The 18174-nt window shown below is 49.4% G+C and overlaps 1 protein-coding gene across 3 annotated transcripts in view; it reads right to left on the bottom strand.

The window, feature by feature from the left end:
* PHACTR4 (phosphatase and actin regulator 4) overlaps window positions 1-18174 on the bottom strand; it is a 67612-nt gene that overhangs the window by 5218 nt on the left and 44220 nt on the right. The window contains exons 1-7 of one of the 3 annotated variants that reach the window (XM_009323973.1): window positions 17861-18102; window positions 9325-9501; window positions 8802-8882; window positions 5508-5672; window positions 5018-5377; window positions 968-1571; window positions 36-259 (exon numbers count right to left, since the gene is read on the bottom strand). In XM_009323973.1, coding sequence (XP_009322248.1) covers window positions 36-259; window positions 968-1571; window positions 5018-5377; window positions 5508-5672; window positions 8802-8882; window positions 9325-9501; window positions 17861-17906 — 1657 coding nt within the window. In that variant the 5' untranslated portion in view covers window positions 17907-18102. Of the gene's footprint in view, window positions 1-35; window positions 260-967; window positions 1572-5017; window positions 5378-5507; window positions 5673-8801; window positions 8883-9324; window positions 9502-17860; window positions 18103-18174 lie in introns of those variants that run through there. The other 2 variants (XM_009323974.1, XM_009323975.1) reach the window with 2 other exon arrangements.

Below are 18174 nucleotides of genomic sequence, written 5' to 3'. Positions count from 1 at the left end.
AAAAAAAAAAGCCAGCTGCAATGTCAAAGCCTTACTGTTATGGCTTTCATCTTCTTCCTCATCCTCGTCATCTTTGTACAGGATGGGCCCCTCTGAGTCAGAGTCGCTCATCCCTTCATCTCCTTCCTGCTCCTCTGGCAGGACCTGGGGTACCAGTTTTGGGATGACTGTGACAGATGGCACATCTCCAATATATACACGCGGGCCCAAATTCTGCTCCTCTTCCTGGTCATCTTCTTCCTCTTCCTCATCGTCTGGACTAACGAGAAGCACACTATTACATCTCAACACATGCCACAGGGACTGGGGAACACCCCTGGGATCAACACCTTGTTAGCTCTCCTCAGCCCGTAGAAGGCAGGTCTGTGGGTAGCCCAGGAACCGGAGATGCAAGAGCCGCCCCACGATCCTGCACCGTCCCCTCTCTCCAAAGCACAGGGAGCTCTGGCAGAGGAAATGCCAGAGGCAGGTTCTTTGCAGAACCAAAGAGCCCTCTCCCCCCGCTACTTTGGGCCTTACAGGTTCAACTGTTATAATACAAAACAGTCCTTTTCCCACTTCTGTTTTGCAAAATGAAAGGCTAAGGAAGGCCACAAATGGATGAAATCCAGGACCTTGTTTTGTCTTGGTGCAATTAAAGACAGGCCAGGCCTGGATTCCTGGCATCAGCCTGTGTTTGTAGTCTGGAACCCATTTCCCTTTGTGAGCAATAAAATCCCAGAACCAGGGTTAATTTCACGGGGAAGATGCACTGGCCCCCTAAGAGGCTGAAACACAGATTCAGCCAACAGGCAAAACGGTTTCTAGGCTGTTGCAAAAAAAACAGCAAAGAAAGCAGCCCTGCCCACAGCCCTCCTCACCATCACAGCCTCGCAGAAGCAGGGAGCATGACACCAACACGCCAGAGCCCAGTGTGACCCACGCCACGGCTAGGCGTTTACTGCACACACGTACAGGAGGTACTCACACTTTCAGCATCTCAATGGTGACAGGCAGGGACCTCGTCCTGCCCAGCGTGCCGTTGTCTTCTCCAAAGCCATCGTTCTCGAAGAGCAACGAGTGAGCCCTGTGCGACCCCTCGGCAGGTGGGGTGACAGGCAGAGGACTGGCCAGAGCCTGCTGGATACGGATGTGCAATGGGATTTGGGGCAGGCGAGGCAGCACGTGAAGTTCGCCAAACCCTTGCTCTGCCGTCCTCTTCGACACTTCCAAGGACCTCAACTCTTCAGGAGGAGGAGGAGGAGGAGGAGGAGGAAGAGGAAGAGTCTCTTTGGGTAGGTCCAGGGAGCGCGGAGGGTCCAAGACAGGGGTGGAGGCAGGCAAGGGCATGCGCGGAGGCTCAGGGGGTATGTGCGTGGGCAGCGGCGGCGAAGGCGAGGGTGGCGGGTAGGCAGAGGTCATGTGCATCGGTATCAGTGCGGGGCGGTTAGCTGTCACCGTCCTGTCGTTCGGGGGCTTGGACGTGATAGCTGCCTCTGACGTGTTGTTAGGCAGGAGGCCTCTCTTCGGTGGGAGAGGAGGGGAGGGCTTGGACAAGCCTGTACCACTGTTCATTGCTTGAGAAAGTTCAGCTGAAAATAAAAACCACAAAAGCCACTATATTTAACAGGGCATTTTCCAGATAACCTTCACCACTGTGGAATAAGCATGGCAAAGCACTCAGAGCCTCGGACGAAGCAATCTCTGCTGCTTTTCTGCTAGAACACGGTGCCAGAAATAACCAGGTTGCAAGCCTCTAGTTTGTCCTTCCCGCAGCAAAGATAAGGCTTGGGAGAGCTGCCAGAAACAAGCAGGCTGGGAGAGGTCTGTGCATCCTGCTGCTTTGGGCAGAGGGAGAGAGAAACAGCACCAGCCCTCAAGTGGCAGCAGATGGAGCTCACCCAGATCAGCACACTGCCTCAGCCAAGGCAGGCAGGTATGTAGGGCACTTTATGGCTATATTTACAGCATCAGTTTGCAAAGGAACGCGAGACATCCAGGACACCCCAGACTCCAGTTGCGTTAATAGCTCCCTCGCACATTAGAACACTTTTTGGGAAGTCTCACTCAAAGGCAAAAGTCAGAGCTGCAAGCAGCAATGTGCTCTCCCCCTTTCCATTCATCCGCCAGACCCAGCCCAAGAACACCGTGCTGCCAGCAGCTCCTGCCTGCTCCAGGATGAGGTTCTGCTCTACTCCCCCTGCACTCTGTTCCTGAAGCCCCATATAAGCTTCCCTGAAACTACAAAATAAATAGCAAAACTTCCAAAAATAGCTAAGAGCCTTCAGTCTACACAGAGTTTGTCTGCTGTGCGATGGAGGAGAGAGGGAGAAATGGGGACCGGGTCATATCATGTCATATCATGGAAAATGCCTGCAGCAGGTTCCTAGAACGCCCTTTGGCTCCTAGGGAAGAAGCTGCACCAGCGAACACTGCTCTTGCTTTAGGAGTTTGCAGCCTTTAACATTCATCTATCAACGGCTTCTTGGGCTTGGAAAGGTTTTTGCCCACCTGCTTGAAGAGGATCAGATTTACTGCACGTTTCACCTGGAGCGGGTGATGGTCACACAGCGGTGGCCCCAGCACGGAGCCGGGAGGAATCCGCAGTACCAGACACCACAAGAGGGTGCTGCGAGCGGGGAGCGTTTCACCGAGATAAGGCTGCATAACTGGAGAGAGGTGGGCGCATTTTTGGGATGTTTAGCATTTTCAGACTTTCCCCTTGTAGATTAAGGGCCAGATTGTGCAAAACACCGAGTGCCCTCAGCTCCCATCAACCTCACCCCAGAGGGATTCTAGTATCTCCTCAGCAGTGCTCAAAGCCTGGCGGGGCCAGGCTTGAGTCACCTTTGGGCAATCACAGACAGATTTTGAAAGGGACCAAGTAGCTGGCAGAAGGGAGAGGAGACAGAAAAGGGCTGGGTGCCGCTCAGAGCATCCTCCCGAGCCAGCCCATCTCCCTTCAGTGCGATAAACCCAGTGCAACGACTGGCACCACCTCTTGTGACGTGCCACCGTGGTCAGAACCGGTGCTCTAGCACAGGCTACGGTAACTGTGGCTCCTGAAACCTGTCAGTGGCACCAAGCACCAGGGCTGCCGCCAAGCTCCCGGCCAGCGGGACAGCACCGTTTGCCCTGCTTGCTTTTTCAAGCTGATGCCGATTAAATTCCCACTCCCCAAAAGTGTTTCCTGAGCCTTATTTTCAGCTACTGCATCAGACACCAGAACTGCTCAGAGAATGAACAGAAGGGAGCATCTTCACGAGGGAACAAAGGGGCGACGGGCACATTAACAGTCCTCCCCTGCCTTAGGTTATAATAGCACCACGAAAGCACACGTATGCCCGAGTCAGAGCATGCATCAAAGACCTGTGGAGAGAGCTCATGAAGCCAATTCCACTGCTGCTGTTTATCCACAGCAACAAAACAAGGCTCGCGCAGCAATGACTGCACGCGTGCCACAGTTACAGCTCCGTAGTGCCGGATGCACAGCCCTGCAGAGAGCTGCAAAGCCTCTCTCTGCATCTGCATTCTCATCCAGGAGACAAAAGAGGGGCTGGCTGCTCTCCTCTCCTCCACGCCCCTGCAGCCGCAGGTGCATGGAGCCCAGCCCTGTACTGTTGGGGAGAGAGGCAGGCTGGGTCTGAACATATGTTTGATAGACTGCTGTCTCCAGCCACATTTTTTGTTCCACAAGTACCTCCTGCAATTAGCGCCGGGGCATTTCAAATGCCATCTGTGATGTGTGCAAGCAGCTTAAAGAAAACAAGAAAGTATTTCATCGAGTGCTCAGGCATGGTCAGACTAATCAAGCTGGTCTGGCATACAGGAGTGTTTAACACCATATCAAGGTCGCTTGCAAAACCTGCTAGAGCAAGGAGAAGCCCCAAGCAGAACAGAGCGATGCAGTTCGTGCTGAAAGCAGTGGCCCAGGCTCCTTCAGCTGGTAACTTGCACACCATCTAAGCTTCTACCACTGCCTCCCAAACCACACGTGGGTAACGCCTCCAGTTTCTGTGATAACAGGGCAGACCTGTCTGATTGATCTTCCCAGGAACCTCCCTCCCGACCTACACTAGCCTCTGCTAATCCAATCCAAAGATTAGCAGGTGGTCTGTGAAATATGAACAGGCCGGCCATCGACTGGATGGAAGTTGTCTCATTTACTCCAGCGGTGATGCATCTAAAATTAGACCTCTCAAATTCCTAAAGAGAGCAGGGACTTATTCAGCTTTAAGAAACTCTCCCCAGATCTTCCGCTTAGAAAAGTGACAGAGATGAAGACATTTAATTCTGTAAGTGGGAAGATTCAGCTCAAATTACAGTTGAGCTGATTTATCCATGGGACAAGGACTTAAGGACAAGATTAATATGGCAATACCCTAGCCATAGACCTTAGAGAAGGTGCCCGAGTATAACCAGGGAAGCCTGAATTACCCCTGCCAGCTCCTGGCCTCTCTGCACTAAGTGGAAACCACGTGGCCCAGCGGCAACAGCCGTAACAGACATTTTTTGGTGTGATGTGGATTTTTTTGGTTTTGCTTTTTGCAAAGACCAGCTGAAAGCATCAATTCTCACTGACCATAGTCTCGCAAGACAAAAAAATCTCATACACCATCCACCAATCCCAGCTGTCCACAGCTGAATCCCAGCCCTCAGCGAAGCATCAGCATCCGAGGACACTGTCTTACAGCTGACAGAGAAATGCCTTCCCCTCTCCTTGCACCACTCCCGCTCCTGCCAAAAGCAGACAGGGATTCCCTCCTGCAGGTAGCTGTTGGGAGCACGCATGACTGACAGATTGGATGGCTCATGGTCTCCAGTAATTACGTTGTTCTCAGCACACGTGCGCCCTGGCTAAACACTGGCAGATCTTCTGAGTCCAAACTGGACTGTACTCAGGAAAGATGGTCAGACATTCATGGTACAACATTTGCTACATCATACCAAAAATATTCCCTGACGACGGGAAGAGACTCTCAGAGCAAGGGCTCCAGAACATCCCAGGGTACAAACACCAGCTTACGAAGGCACTTACCTATTACTGAGTTGCTATTTCTGTTGACAGGTTTGGGAGGAGGGACGGGAGGCTGTTTGGCAGGAGCTGTGCTGGTTGTACTCGTGGGAGCAGTAGTGTTGGCACTGGCAAGAGCAGGCGGCAGAGTCCTGGGGGCTGGGGAAGGGCCAGCTGTGGAATTGACTGTCTTTGCCGCAACAGGGGCTGCGGTGGAGGGTGCAGTTTTTGCAGTGCTGCTGGCAGGCGTTGGATCCTTCGCCTGCGCTTCGTTTGCTTCCTGGGAAGTGGAGGGAGGTCTTTTTGGAGGAAGCAGAGGCTGTCTGGGAACATACGGCTCCTGAGGTGGTTCCAGCTCGGGCCCAGAGTGGCTGCTGGATGAGCCTGCAAAGTGAGACAGCTCGGTTTAAGAGCCTGGAGGGCCCAGAGCAGGGTGGGAAGAATCAGATGAGAATTCAAAACTGGTCCTGGGAGAACCTGAAGCAACCGATTTTGTACACATCTGGTTTCTTACCCTGCCTTTTCTTTGGTTCCTCAGCTGGAACAGGCTTCCTAAGGCTGGATGGCTTTGTGGCCTCTTCCTCCTGGCTGGCCAGGTTACAAACCCCGGGACCACCGATTGGGACTGTGTGGCCATTCTTCAGTGCAGGTGGGTTCAGCTTGTCTGGTTCTTCACCATCTGCAAAGGGACGGGAGGGGAGAGAAGCAAACAGAAAACACTCAGAAAGCACGAGACGGAGGAGACGTGGCTTACTGAACTGCCATCGATCCGCACCAACTTCTCTCTGGCTTCTGAAACAGTCTTCAGTCTACCTTCTGCAGAGGAGAGCACAGCAACACCAACTAGCTGAAGCTGAGAGCCCTTGATTTCATTATCAGCAAGCAAAGCAGTACAGCACTGTATCCCATCAAATGTTTTTCTTCTTCAGCAGCCTCTTTATCTACCACCTTGTTTAGAAAGAATGCTACTGCCTTTAAGACTAGTATGCCCAGTGCTGTGCTGCAGCCCAAGGAAGTTGCAACCGCAGTTAAAAACCTCCAGCAGCTTCTGTATCTACCCGCCATTACAGAGCAGTCACAAATTCTCTGCTGCACTACAAAATCCAACACTAGCCAAGTAATCTACTGGACATGCAATAATAGATTTTGATAAAATCTTAGAATCAGTTGAAGCACCTCTATTTTCCTTCTGTTTCTACCCTGAATTTGGCACAAAAATCACTGCCCTACCCAAAACACCCCACAGCAAAGCACATTTCCTCGCTTTTTTACCTTTGTTTTAATCAGATGTAATGATACATCTCCAGAATCTGATGTAGTTCATCTTGACTATTTCTGCTTTTACAGAGGGAGTTTCCCAAATGTTAGAAGCAAGACCTCTTTTGGAAAGAAAACCATCCTTTTTTCAGCCCATGCTTTTGAGAGCACTTAAAGCCCTAGTCACAATGAGGAAATACTAAACCATTCTCTGCCTCTGTAATTGCCCTGACAGGACAAACTCTTCGTAATATTATTCCCAAAAATCAGACTTAGCATCCACTCTAATGGGGCACTGCCCATTTTGACTGCTTTCCAACTCAAGAAAACTTGAACAGATACATCACCAATTTGAGTAAAAATCCTTAGCATTTTCAGGCTACCATCTCTCAAACAATTGCAGTGTATGGCATCATGGGCCCCCCAGGTGTCAGACCCCAGCATGCTCCGTTGCTCTGATTTTTGATGATTTATTCCACCGTCCTCTTCACCTCTCCTCTACCCCCCAAGGTATTATCTCTCCTTCCCTAACCTGGTGTTATTCAGAAGCTGAAAGCAAAGATGCCAAGAAGCCAAAAGCTCCCCGGGCTTTCTTTTCTGGAAAAAATCGCCTTGGTTCCTAAGAGGAGGTGGAAGACCGTGCTGCCTCACTTGCTTAGCTGCCCTTCCCTGAAACGCAGGAAGTACAGACAGCAACAAGAGGGAGTTTCCTCCCCAGCCAGGGCTGAAACTCAAGAGATGAGCCGGAGCTTTTTACAGCAGCAATTGCCTCTGGCTAGCTGAAGTTTTCAGCAAGGAAGATGGGAACGGTATGATCTAGCTTTCCTTACCATTCAAACCTTGCGTGCCCTTCTCTGTCAGGGAGCTGTAGCATGTGCAGAACGCTCCTGATAGGAGTGAGGTGGTGCGAGAAGGCTGACTTCAGTTCCAGTGACCTCCTTCAAGGTCAAGACAGTCCAACTGTGAGCCCAGCACAACCTGCTGACCGCCAGCCCAGAGAGCAGCAGGGCCTCCTCTCCCAGCCGCACCGCGTTTGAAAGCCTCCACTATACCTCTTCCCTACCTCCCCGCTCACTCGTCTCAAAGAGTTTCCCCTAAGAACTTGCCTAAGAAAATTAACTGACCTTATAAGAGCAGGTTTTAAAATTGCAAGCAAATACAATAACCTACCACCACTGTCTTATGACTGCCCGAGTGTCTTAAACTCATAGAAGGGATTAAGATAATGCGCTTTCTAATCTAACCCTCCTGACAATACTGACTGCTCTCCCTCATACCTTGGGTTTGCACTTTGTCCAGATTATAGCCATCTTCTGTTTCTTAAGCCAGATCAGATGACTCAAAGCAGAAAATAATTCCATCTCTTAGCCGCACTTCTGTTACACCCATATTACAGTTTGGAAGATCCTCCTCTGTCATCTCTAGTTGGAAATTTGTTACCCAAAGCCTTTGATCTCTCTTCCACAGTTTCATCCTGTGACCTCATACACTTTTGTACCCCAGTGAACTCTTCCTCCAGCCCAGCATTTACACCCTCAGGTAGCTGTAGATGGCTTTTATTACAGTGTAGCTGCAAACAACCATGTTAAGACTTTTCCTCTCAGTTCTGCTTTCAGCAGTTTGGTCTGAAAACCACTTTTTCACCTCTACTTTTCCACTTTGCATCTTTCTTAGAAAACCCCTGAAATTTGCATTAGGTTAAGGCTGCCTCTGCAGTATGCCTTTCGAGGTACGATTACACATCGCTCTAAGCCAAAGACCACACTACCACCCGGGCAGGTGGGCTGCTCTCCCACCACATGTTCCTGCCCCTCTCCCTTGTACCCACATCACCCAACACGCAGCCAGGTGACTAGATGGTGAACTGATCTGCCTGAAAAGTTATTTTAGCAGGATGGCCCCAACTTGAGACATCAGGGATGACAGAAAAGGGGATGAGACTTCTTTGACAGCAGGGCAAGCTTCAATAAGCTTAGCCGTGACTATCACACCATACCATGAAGCGTCTCGTCTATAACTCTTTGAGGAAATGCCCCTAACCCAGGCAGCTCCAAAGTCATCAGTTGGTTTCTTTTTCCAAGCCTAAGGCCTTTGAACCTGAGCTCCGAGGTCAGCGGCTCTCCCGCAGTGGTTAGAGTGCAGTCTGGAGCGTGATCAGAACAAGCCGGAGATGGTGAGCGCAAGTGTGATGGGGAAGCTTAGCAGGACAAGACAAGGCAGCTGGAGCAGGACACGTACAGGAGGGACAGGATAGGAAGTGACACACAGAACACCCCTTCCCTCCCCGCTGGCAGCAGACAGGAAGATGTCCAAGACAGGCATTGCGCTTTCTTAGTAATATCTTCCTAACTGAACAGGCTGCCTTCCTTGCCAGGTGCAAAACTCAGACGAGAGAGCATATTGAAAAGGGCAAGACAGACAGGAACCACATTAGCAAAGAGCCCTTAAATTTGTCTCCCAAGAAAAAATGGCTGCAAGGGTGAGGTTTTGCCAGAGGAAGATCAGCTACACAGAACACAAGACAGGAGGAGAAGTTCATTTGCAGACTCACCCTGCTCAGGGTCTTCCAACAGAACCCCTCTTTTTACCAGCTCCTCTCTTGGCTTTCGCATAGAAATCTTTCGTTCTAAAACTGATATTAAATTGAAAAAAAGCACTCAGAAAACAGGGTAAGCTAGAAGTTCAAGAAGATACTTTTTTAAAGGCATCCTCTGGAAAGGAAATAAAAGGGCTTCAAATTTCACTGGTTTTGCATGGATTAAGAGGAGGGAGGAGGGACTGCACGTTCAGGCCTGCACTTCACACTAGATTGGTGATCGTGGAGCAAACCCTCCCTCCTCCTCACAGCTGCTTGGGGAGGTTCCTTGCAAGAAAGGAATTTGTTTGTCTGAAACTACTGCTCCATGGCAAGGTGTTTCTGGAGAGATTGCAGGTGCCAGCCCGACACCAAAGTCACATTTTGGTTCTTGCGTGTGTCACCACTCAGGCTTGTGACAACAAGCCCTTCTCACTAGCCAGATGGCTAATGGCAGGTTTCCCAAGCGGAGGAAGGGCCTCCCACCCACCCCGATTACCTTCCGAAGTCTCCTTAAATTTGTCACTGCTTTTCTTTTTCCTCCACTTCCAGGGTTTGAAGATCTTGCCAAAGCTTGAGAACTTGCTTTTCCTCTTTGTAGGAGGTGTGGTGTCACCCGATTCCAGAACGTCGACCCCCATGCCGGCATCAGTTGGGGGGTGATCCACCTCCTCGGCTGCACAGAAAAGAATAAAGAAGTTACCTTTGTGCTGCAGGTAACAGCTGCCATCTCCCACCAGCCTGCCCCTTGCACACTGGGAAACACACTGGGAAACGGTGGCGCACATTCATGCAAAGAAGGTAGCAAGACTCCATGCCTTCAGGTAACCCGTCAGCATTTCACATTAGCTTGGGGAGGCAAGAGTGGGGTTTCCAATGTTAACAGTGCAAAGGGTAACTGATAAGAGGCTTCCTAATGAAACAAGGATTAGTTTAAATTTGCAGTGTCACAGCTTCGCCCAAGGAACCCAAATCACTTTGCTGCAGTTTCTCATCCTCAGTTGGAAGCAACTGGTGCTAGACACAAGTAATTACATGAACGCAAATATCTTCCAGACTGCAGAGCCGAGTTTCATGTCTACACACACTGAAATTACCAGACCCATTACAACAGCTGTATGTGCTAGAACTTAGCCTCTCTGATTTTTCCCCTCTATAAATAAGGCCAGCAACACTGGCCAAGAGCAACAACTACACAGGAAAGCAACACAATACAGGCCTGCGCTCCACCTACTGTACTCGAAGTCTCTGGAGAACAGCACAAGAAGGACACGGAGGCGGGAAGGGACACACAAAAAAACCCCAACTTGCTGCAACAAAAAAAGCTCATAAAGAAACAACTTGCGAAGCAGAACCAGAGCACGAAAACGCTAAGCTGGTGACTGTCAGTTCTGGCTTGCCTGGTGTTGCTGTTTTCCGGGTATTTGATGAAACATAAGGGAATACTTACAATCGGCAGAATCTAGCAATGCCTGCAAAAAATAAAAAATCAGAGTGCACACAACCTAAGTGAAGCCAGCTGGTGGCCTGTTTCATGGCCTTCATTTACAGGCCGATAATCCCTTGGCTTCAGCACTGCAAAAGACAGGAGCACCCAAGCTGCATCGCAGAACTCCGTGAAAACACGCACTATCGAGAACAGAGCCTCGAGACTTTACCTAGAGCCCTACAATGCAGTCCTGCCAAACCCCGCATACCACAGGCTGAGGTGCTGTGTTACAAATTGCACTTGTGCGTCTTATTTTTGAGCCTCTAAGTCAAATGTTCTGGAGTTTGCAAACCTTCTGGGATCACAAAAGACCTTTTACTCAACTTCAGACAAGCCTGTATGACGTGCCTGCAGAAAAGACAATACCCTGCAGGCCACGCGGAAAGTTCAGCCAAGAATCCCATCTCCTGAGGCTAAGAGGAATTTTAGGGGAAAGCCATTTTGCACATAGGACAAAGAGCTCACAACGTATCTGCTATATCCTACAAATATCCACCAAGGATACAGACCCAGATGTGAAAAAGCAGATTCCTGTCAACATGGGGAAGAGCAGATTCAGGACAGGGGAAAAAACCAAACAGGAAATAAAAGAGTTGTTCGATGGAGCTCTACCTGCAACCCTGAAGTGCTTCCTAGCATGAGATTTCAGACCCCAGGAAGCGTCAAGCACGGGGAGCCCCAGCTACGGGCTCCCGAGCAGCCTCAGGCCGGCTGGACTGGGCACAGGCTGTCACTGTGCAACACTGCAGGACAGACAGACCCCCAATTTTTCAGTCTGAGCACAAATGAAATGGAAGATCACTGAATAATAGGGAAGAGAAGAGCAACAGAGACCATGCTGGCAGCACGAGGGAAACCGGAGAGTATTTCAAGTAGGAGGATCTAGATCACATGCAAGAAGTGCAGTCTTTAATCGAATGACGGAGGAAGAGGGAAACCAGCCCAGGACTCCGGTTTACTGAGAGGCTGGAGCGTCAAGGAAGTGCCACTGTGGTAACCAGCAGGAAAAAAAAAGGCTTTTCAAAGCTAATTATGGCCATTTCAGACTTTACTTAAAATGCATGACCCTTCCAGCTCTGAACAGGTTTCTCCCCTCTCACTCGTGGGACTCCAGATTTCACACAGTGGTGGTTGATGGGGTTTTTCTGTTTGGTTGTTGGTTGTATTTTTTTTTTTTTAAATCAGCCCCCTAACAGAAAGCTCACTCAGAACCAGTGAAAAGCTGATGACAGCCAACATTTATTTGAAAAAGCAAGATAAATTCTGCATCGGAGCCGCTTCTTAAAAAATATCTGGCTTCATAACAGGAGAGAAGTTGGGTGGAAAGTAACATACAAGATGTCAGCACCGATCTGTGATTTTCTACTGGGAGGGAGGGAGGGAGAAGTGGGGGCAAAAAAAAAAAAGCGGCATTTGAAGCTCCCAGAAACCCAAGAGGAATTGTCTGGATGTTTAGAGGCACTTTCTTCAGAGACTAGAACATTAGCCCTGGAGTTGTACATGTAATTTTAAAAAGCAGTATTCACTTTGTTCAATAGAGCGTTCCCAAAGTTTACCAGGCAGGCAAGACCGCTTGCCAGGCACAAGCTGCGGACTGAATTTGGATCCCAAGTGCCACGCAAAGGCATTTCCCTCACCTTTCCAAGGAGCAGTAACAGCACTGAAGGCAGTCGTACCAAGCTCGCTTCATATATATCCCTTCCCTGAATTGCTCTTAGGAATGTAACTTATGTGCTGTCTGCCACCCAAGGTGTCAGAGTGCTGCACTAAGCAAAATAAGTTATTAAAAGAAAACTCAACCATCAGGCCCACAGATTAATGAATGGCGACCTCAGCAAGCTGTGATGTCTCCATTTCCAATTAGAGGGAGAGCAACAAGCATTCCCCCGCCACAGTCACCTCCGAGCAGCTAGGGAGGAACAGTGGACATGAAAGGATGAGCCGAAACTGCAGGGAGACACACGATATACCCAAAGCAGGAGCAGCTAAAAGCAGGGAGAGTGGGGGAGAGCCCACACGCGAGTTTTACTCCAGGCGGAAGAACCTCTTTCAGCAGCTTCTGCAGTCCAGGTCTGGCTGTCAAATAAAATACCATCTCAGGGTGGAGTTCCACCCCAGGTGCCTGACTGCCATTAGTTGCAATCATGCAGGTTAATACAAAAGCTAGGTTTCACAATGACATTCAGCATCGATATCGAATAACTTGGTTCTTGCTTCTCTGCCACGCTACTCCATCAGCCATGGTGTCAACTGCTTGTAGGCTCGTGCTGTGCATCAGGTCTTGTCCAACACGAAAACACTCCGTTTTGCTGTTTTATAATCAGTTCCATGTCTAAAAACAGCCACGCAAGAGGGGGAGACAGGCATACCGTGTGCCCCTTCATAGCATAAACCCACAGTCCAAATCATTTTCACCATCCCTTTTGCTCTGCGTAGAATAAAACTCTATACACGTTACTAAACAGCGTGAACATCCCGAGCCCACTATGGCCCACCGGGTGATACCGATGCCATGAAAGCAGTTTCCCTCCCGGATACAAAATGGGATTCATTCTGTCCAGTCCTGCAGCACAGGCTGCTCACAGGAGAGCTACTTGTAATGCCCTTCCACAGCACTCTTCCTTTTACCATCCATAATTACCACACCGACATAGACATTTAAAACAGTCTGTTGTGATGCAATTATGAATTACATTTACTGCTAATTAGTGGGTGGATCAGCAGCTGTAGGTGTGTTTTACCGATCTGTATTTTAAATAACTTCATTGTTCCGTGATTGTTCACATTAGATAGTGCTCATACTCCCTCAGAAAAGGACCTTCCCTTCCATTCACAGCCCATTTCCAGCTCAAATTTCCATCAAACGGTGCAGAGAGGACATTTCTTGCCCGAGCTGCCTTCACCGTGAAGGGAGGCTCGGCAAGGTGGATTCTCTGTGCCTCCTCTTGATCTGCTCTACAAGGTACAGGAGGGTCCCTAAGCCACGCTGCAATGCAAGGCAGAAACCCCTCCTTATCCGAGTCATGCACTGGGAAACTGCTAAGGAACCACAGCGCAGTGCTCGGGGAAAGAAACGGGGCAAAAAAAGACGAACGGGACTTTAAGTGAAGGGCGAGAAGCATCAGGAAGCTGATGCCCTCGCCCAGCCCGGCCCTTGCTCAGCACCACGGCTGTTTACCTGCATGGCAAGTCTGTGTCCAAGAGACCAGCCTCGCCTTCTTCACTGCGGCTGGAAAACCCATTTAAAATTTATGAAAAAGGTTAAATGAGGTCACGCAGGTGAACCCAGGGGAGTCCTCATTAGAGGGTCAAAGAGCTTTCCAATAAGCAGGTCCCTAAAGTGCCCCCATGCCAAAGCACGGCCTTGTTTAACCTTCCTGCAAGAGCTACATGAAGTACCCACTTCAGAACAGCGACCCTGCAGCAGGGAGAGCCCCACAGAGCCCACCCTGACACCAGCACGCCGTGCCTAACGCACCGCCCCGCAACACGGCCCCGGTTGAGAAAAACTCCAGACTAAAACACCTTCTGCAACTTCTGCGCGCTGCCCCAGGCAAGCGTGGGTGCTGCTCCTCGGGGAGATGTCCTGGAGCACTCAACCTGCCATGCCTCGGACAGACCCCCAGGACCCAGCTGGCCTGGGGAGGGAGTCGTGCCCTGGCTGCTGTCTCCCAGCTTCCCCACCAGAGCCTGCTGCCATTTCAGATCTTCTCTCTGAAACACTTAACATGCCCTGATCATGTTCCAGCAAAACAAGCAGGTGAATTTGAGCTGTTTAAACAGCAGATTTGTGTTAACCCAAAATGTTTAGACTGAAATAGTCTAGGGAAATGTCACAAAATTGGCACAGCCTGGAGACACAAGAAGGCAGAAAGCTCCAGCAGTGCCAAGCAGCTAGGGATGCAATTCTCCATCAGTACGCCTGGCCAGTCTTTCAAACCCTCCCCCTGCAGACTGCTACACACATTCACGCTCAAGTCTTGCCGTTAAAATGCAGGCGGAAAAAAGCTCTCCTCCCACTGCACACCTTGTGTTAAGGTGCAAACTGTTGAGGCAAGAACATGGGTTGGTGTTGAGCTACAGCTGTAATGTTTTTTTTTTTCCAGAGAAGAGAAATCATTTCAGTGGAAGAAGCTGGAGACTCGCAGTTGGTCTCCAAGCTCATCATCACGCCATCAGCAAGTGGCTGCGGTGCTGCATGTGTCATCTGCTCCCAAAGCTTTTGTCAGGCTTGGGGCAGCCGTTGCTATTAAAGATGGTAAAGCTTTCACTTCTACCACTACTCTCAATGGGTCAAACCAGCAGAGCCAGGATCCGCGGCGTCAATTAAAAATACCACACGCGTTCGCACCACTGCCATGCACGTGGGACACTCACAACAGCAAGCAGCCACCTAGCTGACCTTTAGGAAATACCAACATGTACATGTAATGGTTTAACGGTCACACCGCGGTCTAGGGGACGAAAAGCCAGTACATGAGCAAACATAGTTAACCCCCATCAAGCCCCAGAACACCCTTTCATACAGCAATGCACTACCAGCCTAGCAAAAGGCACAGTAGAGACTTCACGTACCAACACGAATAAACAAAAAGCCTTTCCTTCGTTAAGGACCATCTCTCATAGGGAAGATACCTGCAACAGTACACGAGATAGCAGCACCTCTGATGCGCGTTATTAAAAAAAAAAAATTAAACCCAAGCTGTATCTAGTGTCGGTCATTGCTGAATTAGTCCTGGTGAATTTTTAAACCATTTTAAGTCAGGCCACATACCACGAAAAGCCAGCATGGCTATGGAGAAGTTTATTTTGTTTTTAACGGGCACACCATTACATAAGCTAAAAATCACTTTAAGATCCAAATTACAGACCCTAACAAAGCAAGACCGAAGGCTGTGAATAAATCAAAGAATTGAATCCCAGATGCTGACAATTCATATTATATTGCTATACGCCTGGGAGGGAAACTACTGATTTCCAGTGTTCATGGAGAAAATGGCACAATCCTTTAAGGATGAAGGGTCAGTGAGCCCCAGGACAGGGCTGCAGACTGAAGCTGTTAGGAAAAGACTGAGAACATGCTGCTTTTCTCCCTGAAATATCTCTGCAGACATCCAAGAGTTGGTAGAGCAGATTTTAGCTCCAAAAGAAGATGCATCTCACCACTGCCTACACTACAACAGGCTCTTTAACCCAGTCCTTTTCAGAGACGTTAAGATCTGCTAAATTCTATATTCATTAAGAGACATCCTTGCAAAGGAAACAAGAAAGCATCAGTATTTTGCTTTGTAACAGGACTTGCATAGCGTGTAAATCATGAGCTTGAGCCAGATTCTTTCCATCTGCAAACCACAGTTCACCCAGAACCTGATCCATCTCTTATCGTAATAGTTACTACAGGATTTCCACAAATCCCAGGAGTTTCTGTTCACAAGGAGCTCATCAGGCATTTCTGTCTCTCAGTCATAGCCTCAAGGCTCACAGACAGACAGAACTGCAGCAGTGAGACCATGCTACAGCAAAAGACAGTGTAAACGCTTAGCTGAGAGCTAAAAAGCACTCAGACAAATTAGGCGCTTCAATGCCACGCAGCAACTCTGAACTCTTTTGCTTAATCACCTCTACTTCCCTAAGTTACACGTGCACGTGAAATTCTGCTGTCACAAGCCCAAAAGGTGCGTCAGGAACTTTTGCTGAGAATGTGGCTGCTCATTCCACACCCAGCATCACTGTACCTTCAGAAGCGTGTTTTGCGGTACAGCCCGGACCTAAGGCTACAGCGGGACCAACTGCCTCGCAACATCGAGCCCGCGCGGGATCCTCACTGGCTAACGCTGTGGGACTGCAACAAACCCTCCCGTTGCCAAAACAGTGTTGATGCACAAGGCTGGAGAATAATTCAGCCCCCTCGTCTTCAGCTTTGTTGTGCCCGGCAGAGCAGTTAAGAATCCAAAAAGCTTTCAAGCAAACAGCTACAACTCAAAAAGCAAACAAAGACTCTTTTGAGGGAAATGCTGTTAAGGTTAAAGTATCAAAAAAAGCACTTTAGGTAAATGTTTCTAGCTTCCTGTAACAGCTTTAAAAACTTCATGTGCATTTCCTGAATGGTCCAGGGAAGACGTGAATCCTGACCTTAAAGCAATAAAAGACTGTGCCCACAAAACAGCCTCAAATAGTCCCAGCCCTTGGCTTCCCTGTCTTTTGTACGCTTCTCATCACCATAATCTTCACAAGACTGTTCTTTTCAACAGCATCCTGCCAAAGTTAATGCAAGAACCATCTCTTCAAGTTCACAATTCATTCAGTAGGAACTATGCAAGCTGTGCCACGAAAAAAGACTTCAGAGAGCAAATGACCATTTGCGGAAACACCAGGTCTGCTGGCCTCCAGCCTCCGGCAAAGGACCATGTCATCACACCAAGTGAGCCCGCTCCCCTGAAAATTACCACCGTCTCTGGTGCTTGATGAGAGAAAGAGCCCAGGACTGAACAGGTCGGCTTCTAACAGCGCATAAGTCCAGTGGAGCTGTTAATCTCCATCGACAGCACGAAGACGACTGAACTTTTACTTCTCCCTTCCACTCTCTCAATACCACTTATTTTTAGCAGCTCTTGAACAATGCTAGCTGGATTGAACTGGGGGTGGGGAAGAGAGAATCACTGGTTTAATCTGAGCCCTAAAAATGCTTGGTAGGTTCAAAGTTGTAAAAGTGAAAAAGAATGAAAGAAGTTAATCTGTATCTCAGGGAGCTCTCCATGCGCAAATGTCAAGTGTTCCTCTAAAAATCAGGTAATTTCACTTTACAGATGAGAGTAAGCAACTCAGCCCATACAGCTGACAGCAAGTCGGTATGAGATAAAAGGGAACGGCACGATGCATAAAGTCTCCTCTTATAGTCAGTGCATCACAGTCCCAGCGCTGGGAACAGCACCTAAGACAGGGACCTGGAAATAACACTGACCTACACACAGTGTTCTGGAAGTAGTGCTACTTCCAGGACTTAAAGCAAGGTTGTGTTTGCTCCAGCCTGCCAGTTACTCAGACACCTCGCGGAGTAGAGGGAGAAAACAAGCAGGAAGATGACTGCCAAGCCCCTTCTCCCCCCAAAACTACTTCAGCTGCCCCAAAAAGCTGGGTGTCATCACACACAAGGAGGCAATTCTGGGCAGCTTTGATCCGGGCAGACTATCAGGGGGGCTCGGGGCTGGCTCCTACCCCACTCAGGCGAATTTTACTGCTGCCCAAGCGCTTTGCAAAGCTAGTGTCCCTGAACCTGGCCATGCAAGACAGAGGCTATCCCTAAAAACTGCAGCTCGGAGCCTGTCCAAAGATCAGCAGAACACATTGCACAGCGATTGCATGTGACATGAGTAAGAGAAAGGAAGGAAATGGAGTTATTTCTCTGGTTTCTCTTCCCAGGTCCCAAGCCGGGCGCAGGTTACACAAGCCCCGCATTCCACTCCCCTCGACTCCTCCGTTTCACCTGCAATCCTGCCCTGCCGCAGCCCCAAAGTTTCCTCCGTCTCCCTTGCCCTCCATTACTCACCAAAAGCAGCTGGATTTACCGGTCTCGAGAAGTGCGGCTGCCCCATTAGATTCTTTTCTAAGCAGCTCGCCGGGAGGAGGCGGGAGGGGGAGAGAGAGAGAAAAAAGTCTTCCCTGAGAGCGCACTTTAGTCCTTTAAAATGATAAATCCACACTTCGGACTGGGGAAGAGCCCGGCAAGCGAGGCGGCTGCCAACTCTCAGGCAACGGCACGGGCGTCCGACGGTCCAGCGCAGGTCCTGTTCTCCCCGTACCCCATGGCAGGGCACTTGATTCTCATAAATAGGCGTCCGTGCCAGCTCCCTTCATGCAGGA

This window comes from Pygoscelis adeliae, unplaced genomic scaffold, assembly GCF_000699105.1.
Source record: "Pygoscelis adeliae isolate BGI_AS28 unplaced genomic scaffold, ASM69910v1 Scaffold815, whole genome shotgun sequence".
Classification (NCBI taxonomy): Eukaryota; Metazoa; Chordata; class Aves; order Sphenisciformes; family Spheniscidae; genus Pygoscelis; species Pygoscelis adeliae.
The sequence above is the reverse complement of the archived record's forward strand: the minus strand, read 5'-3'. Positions and strand labels throughout refer to the sequence as shown.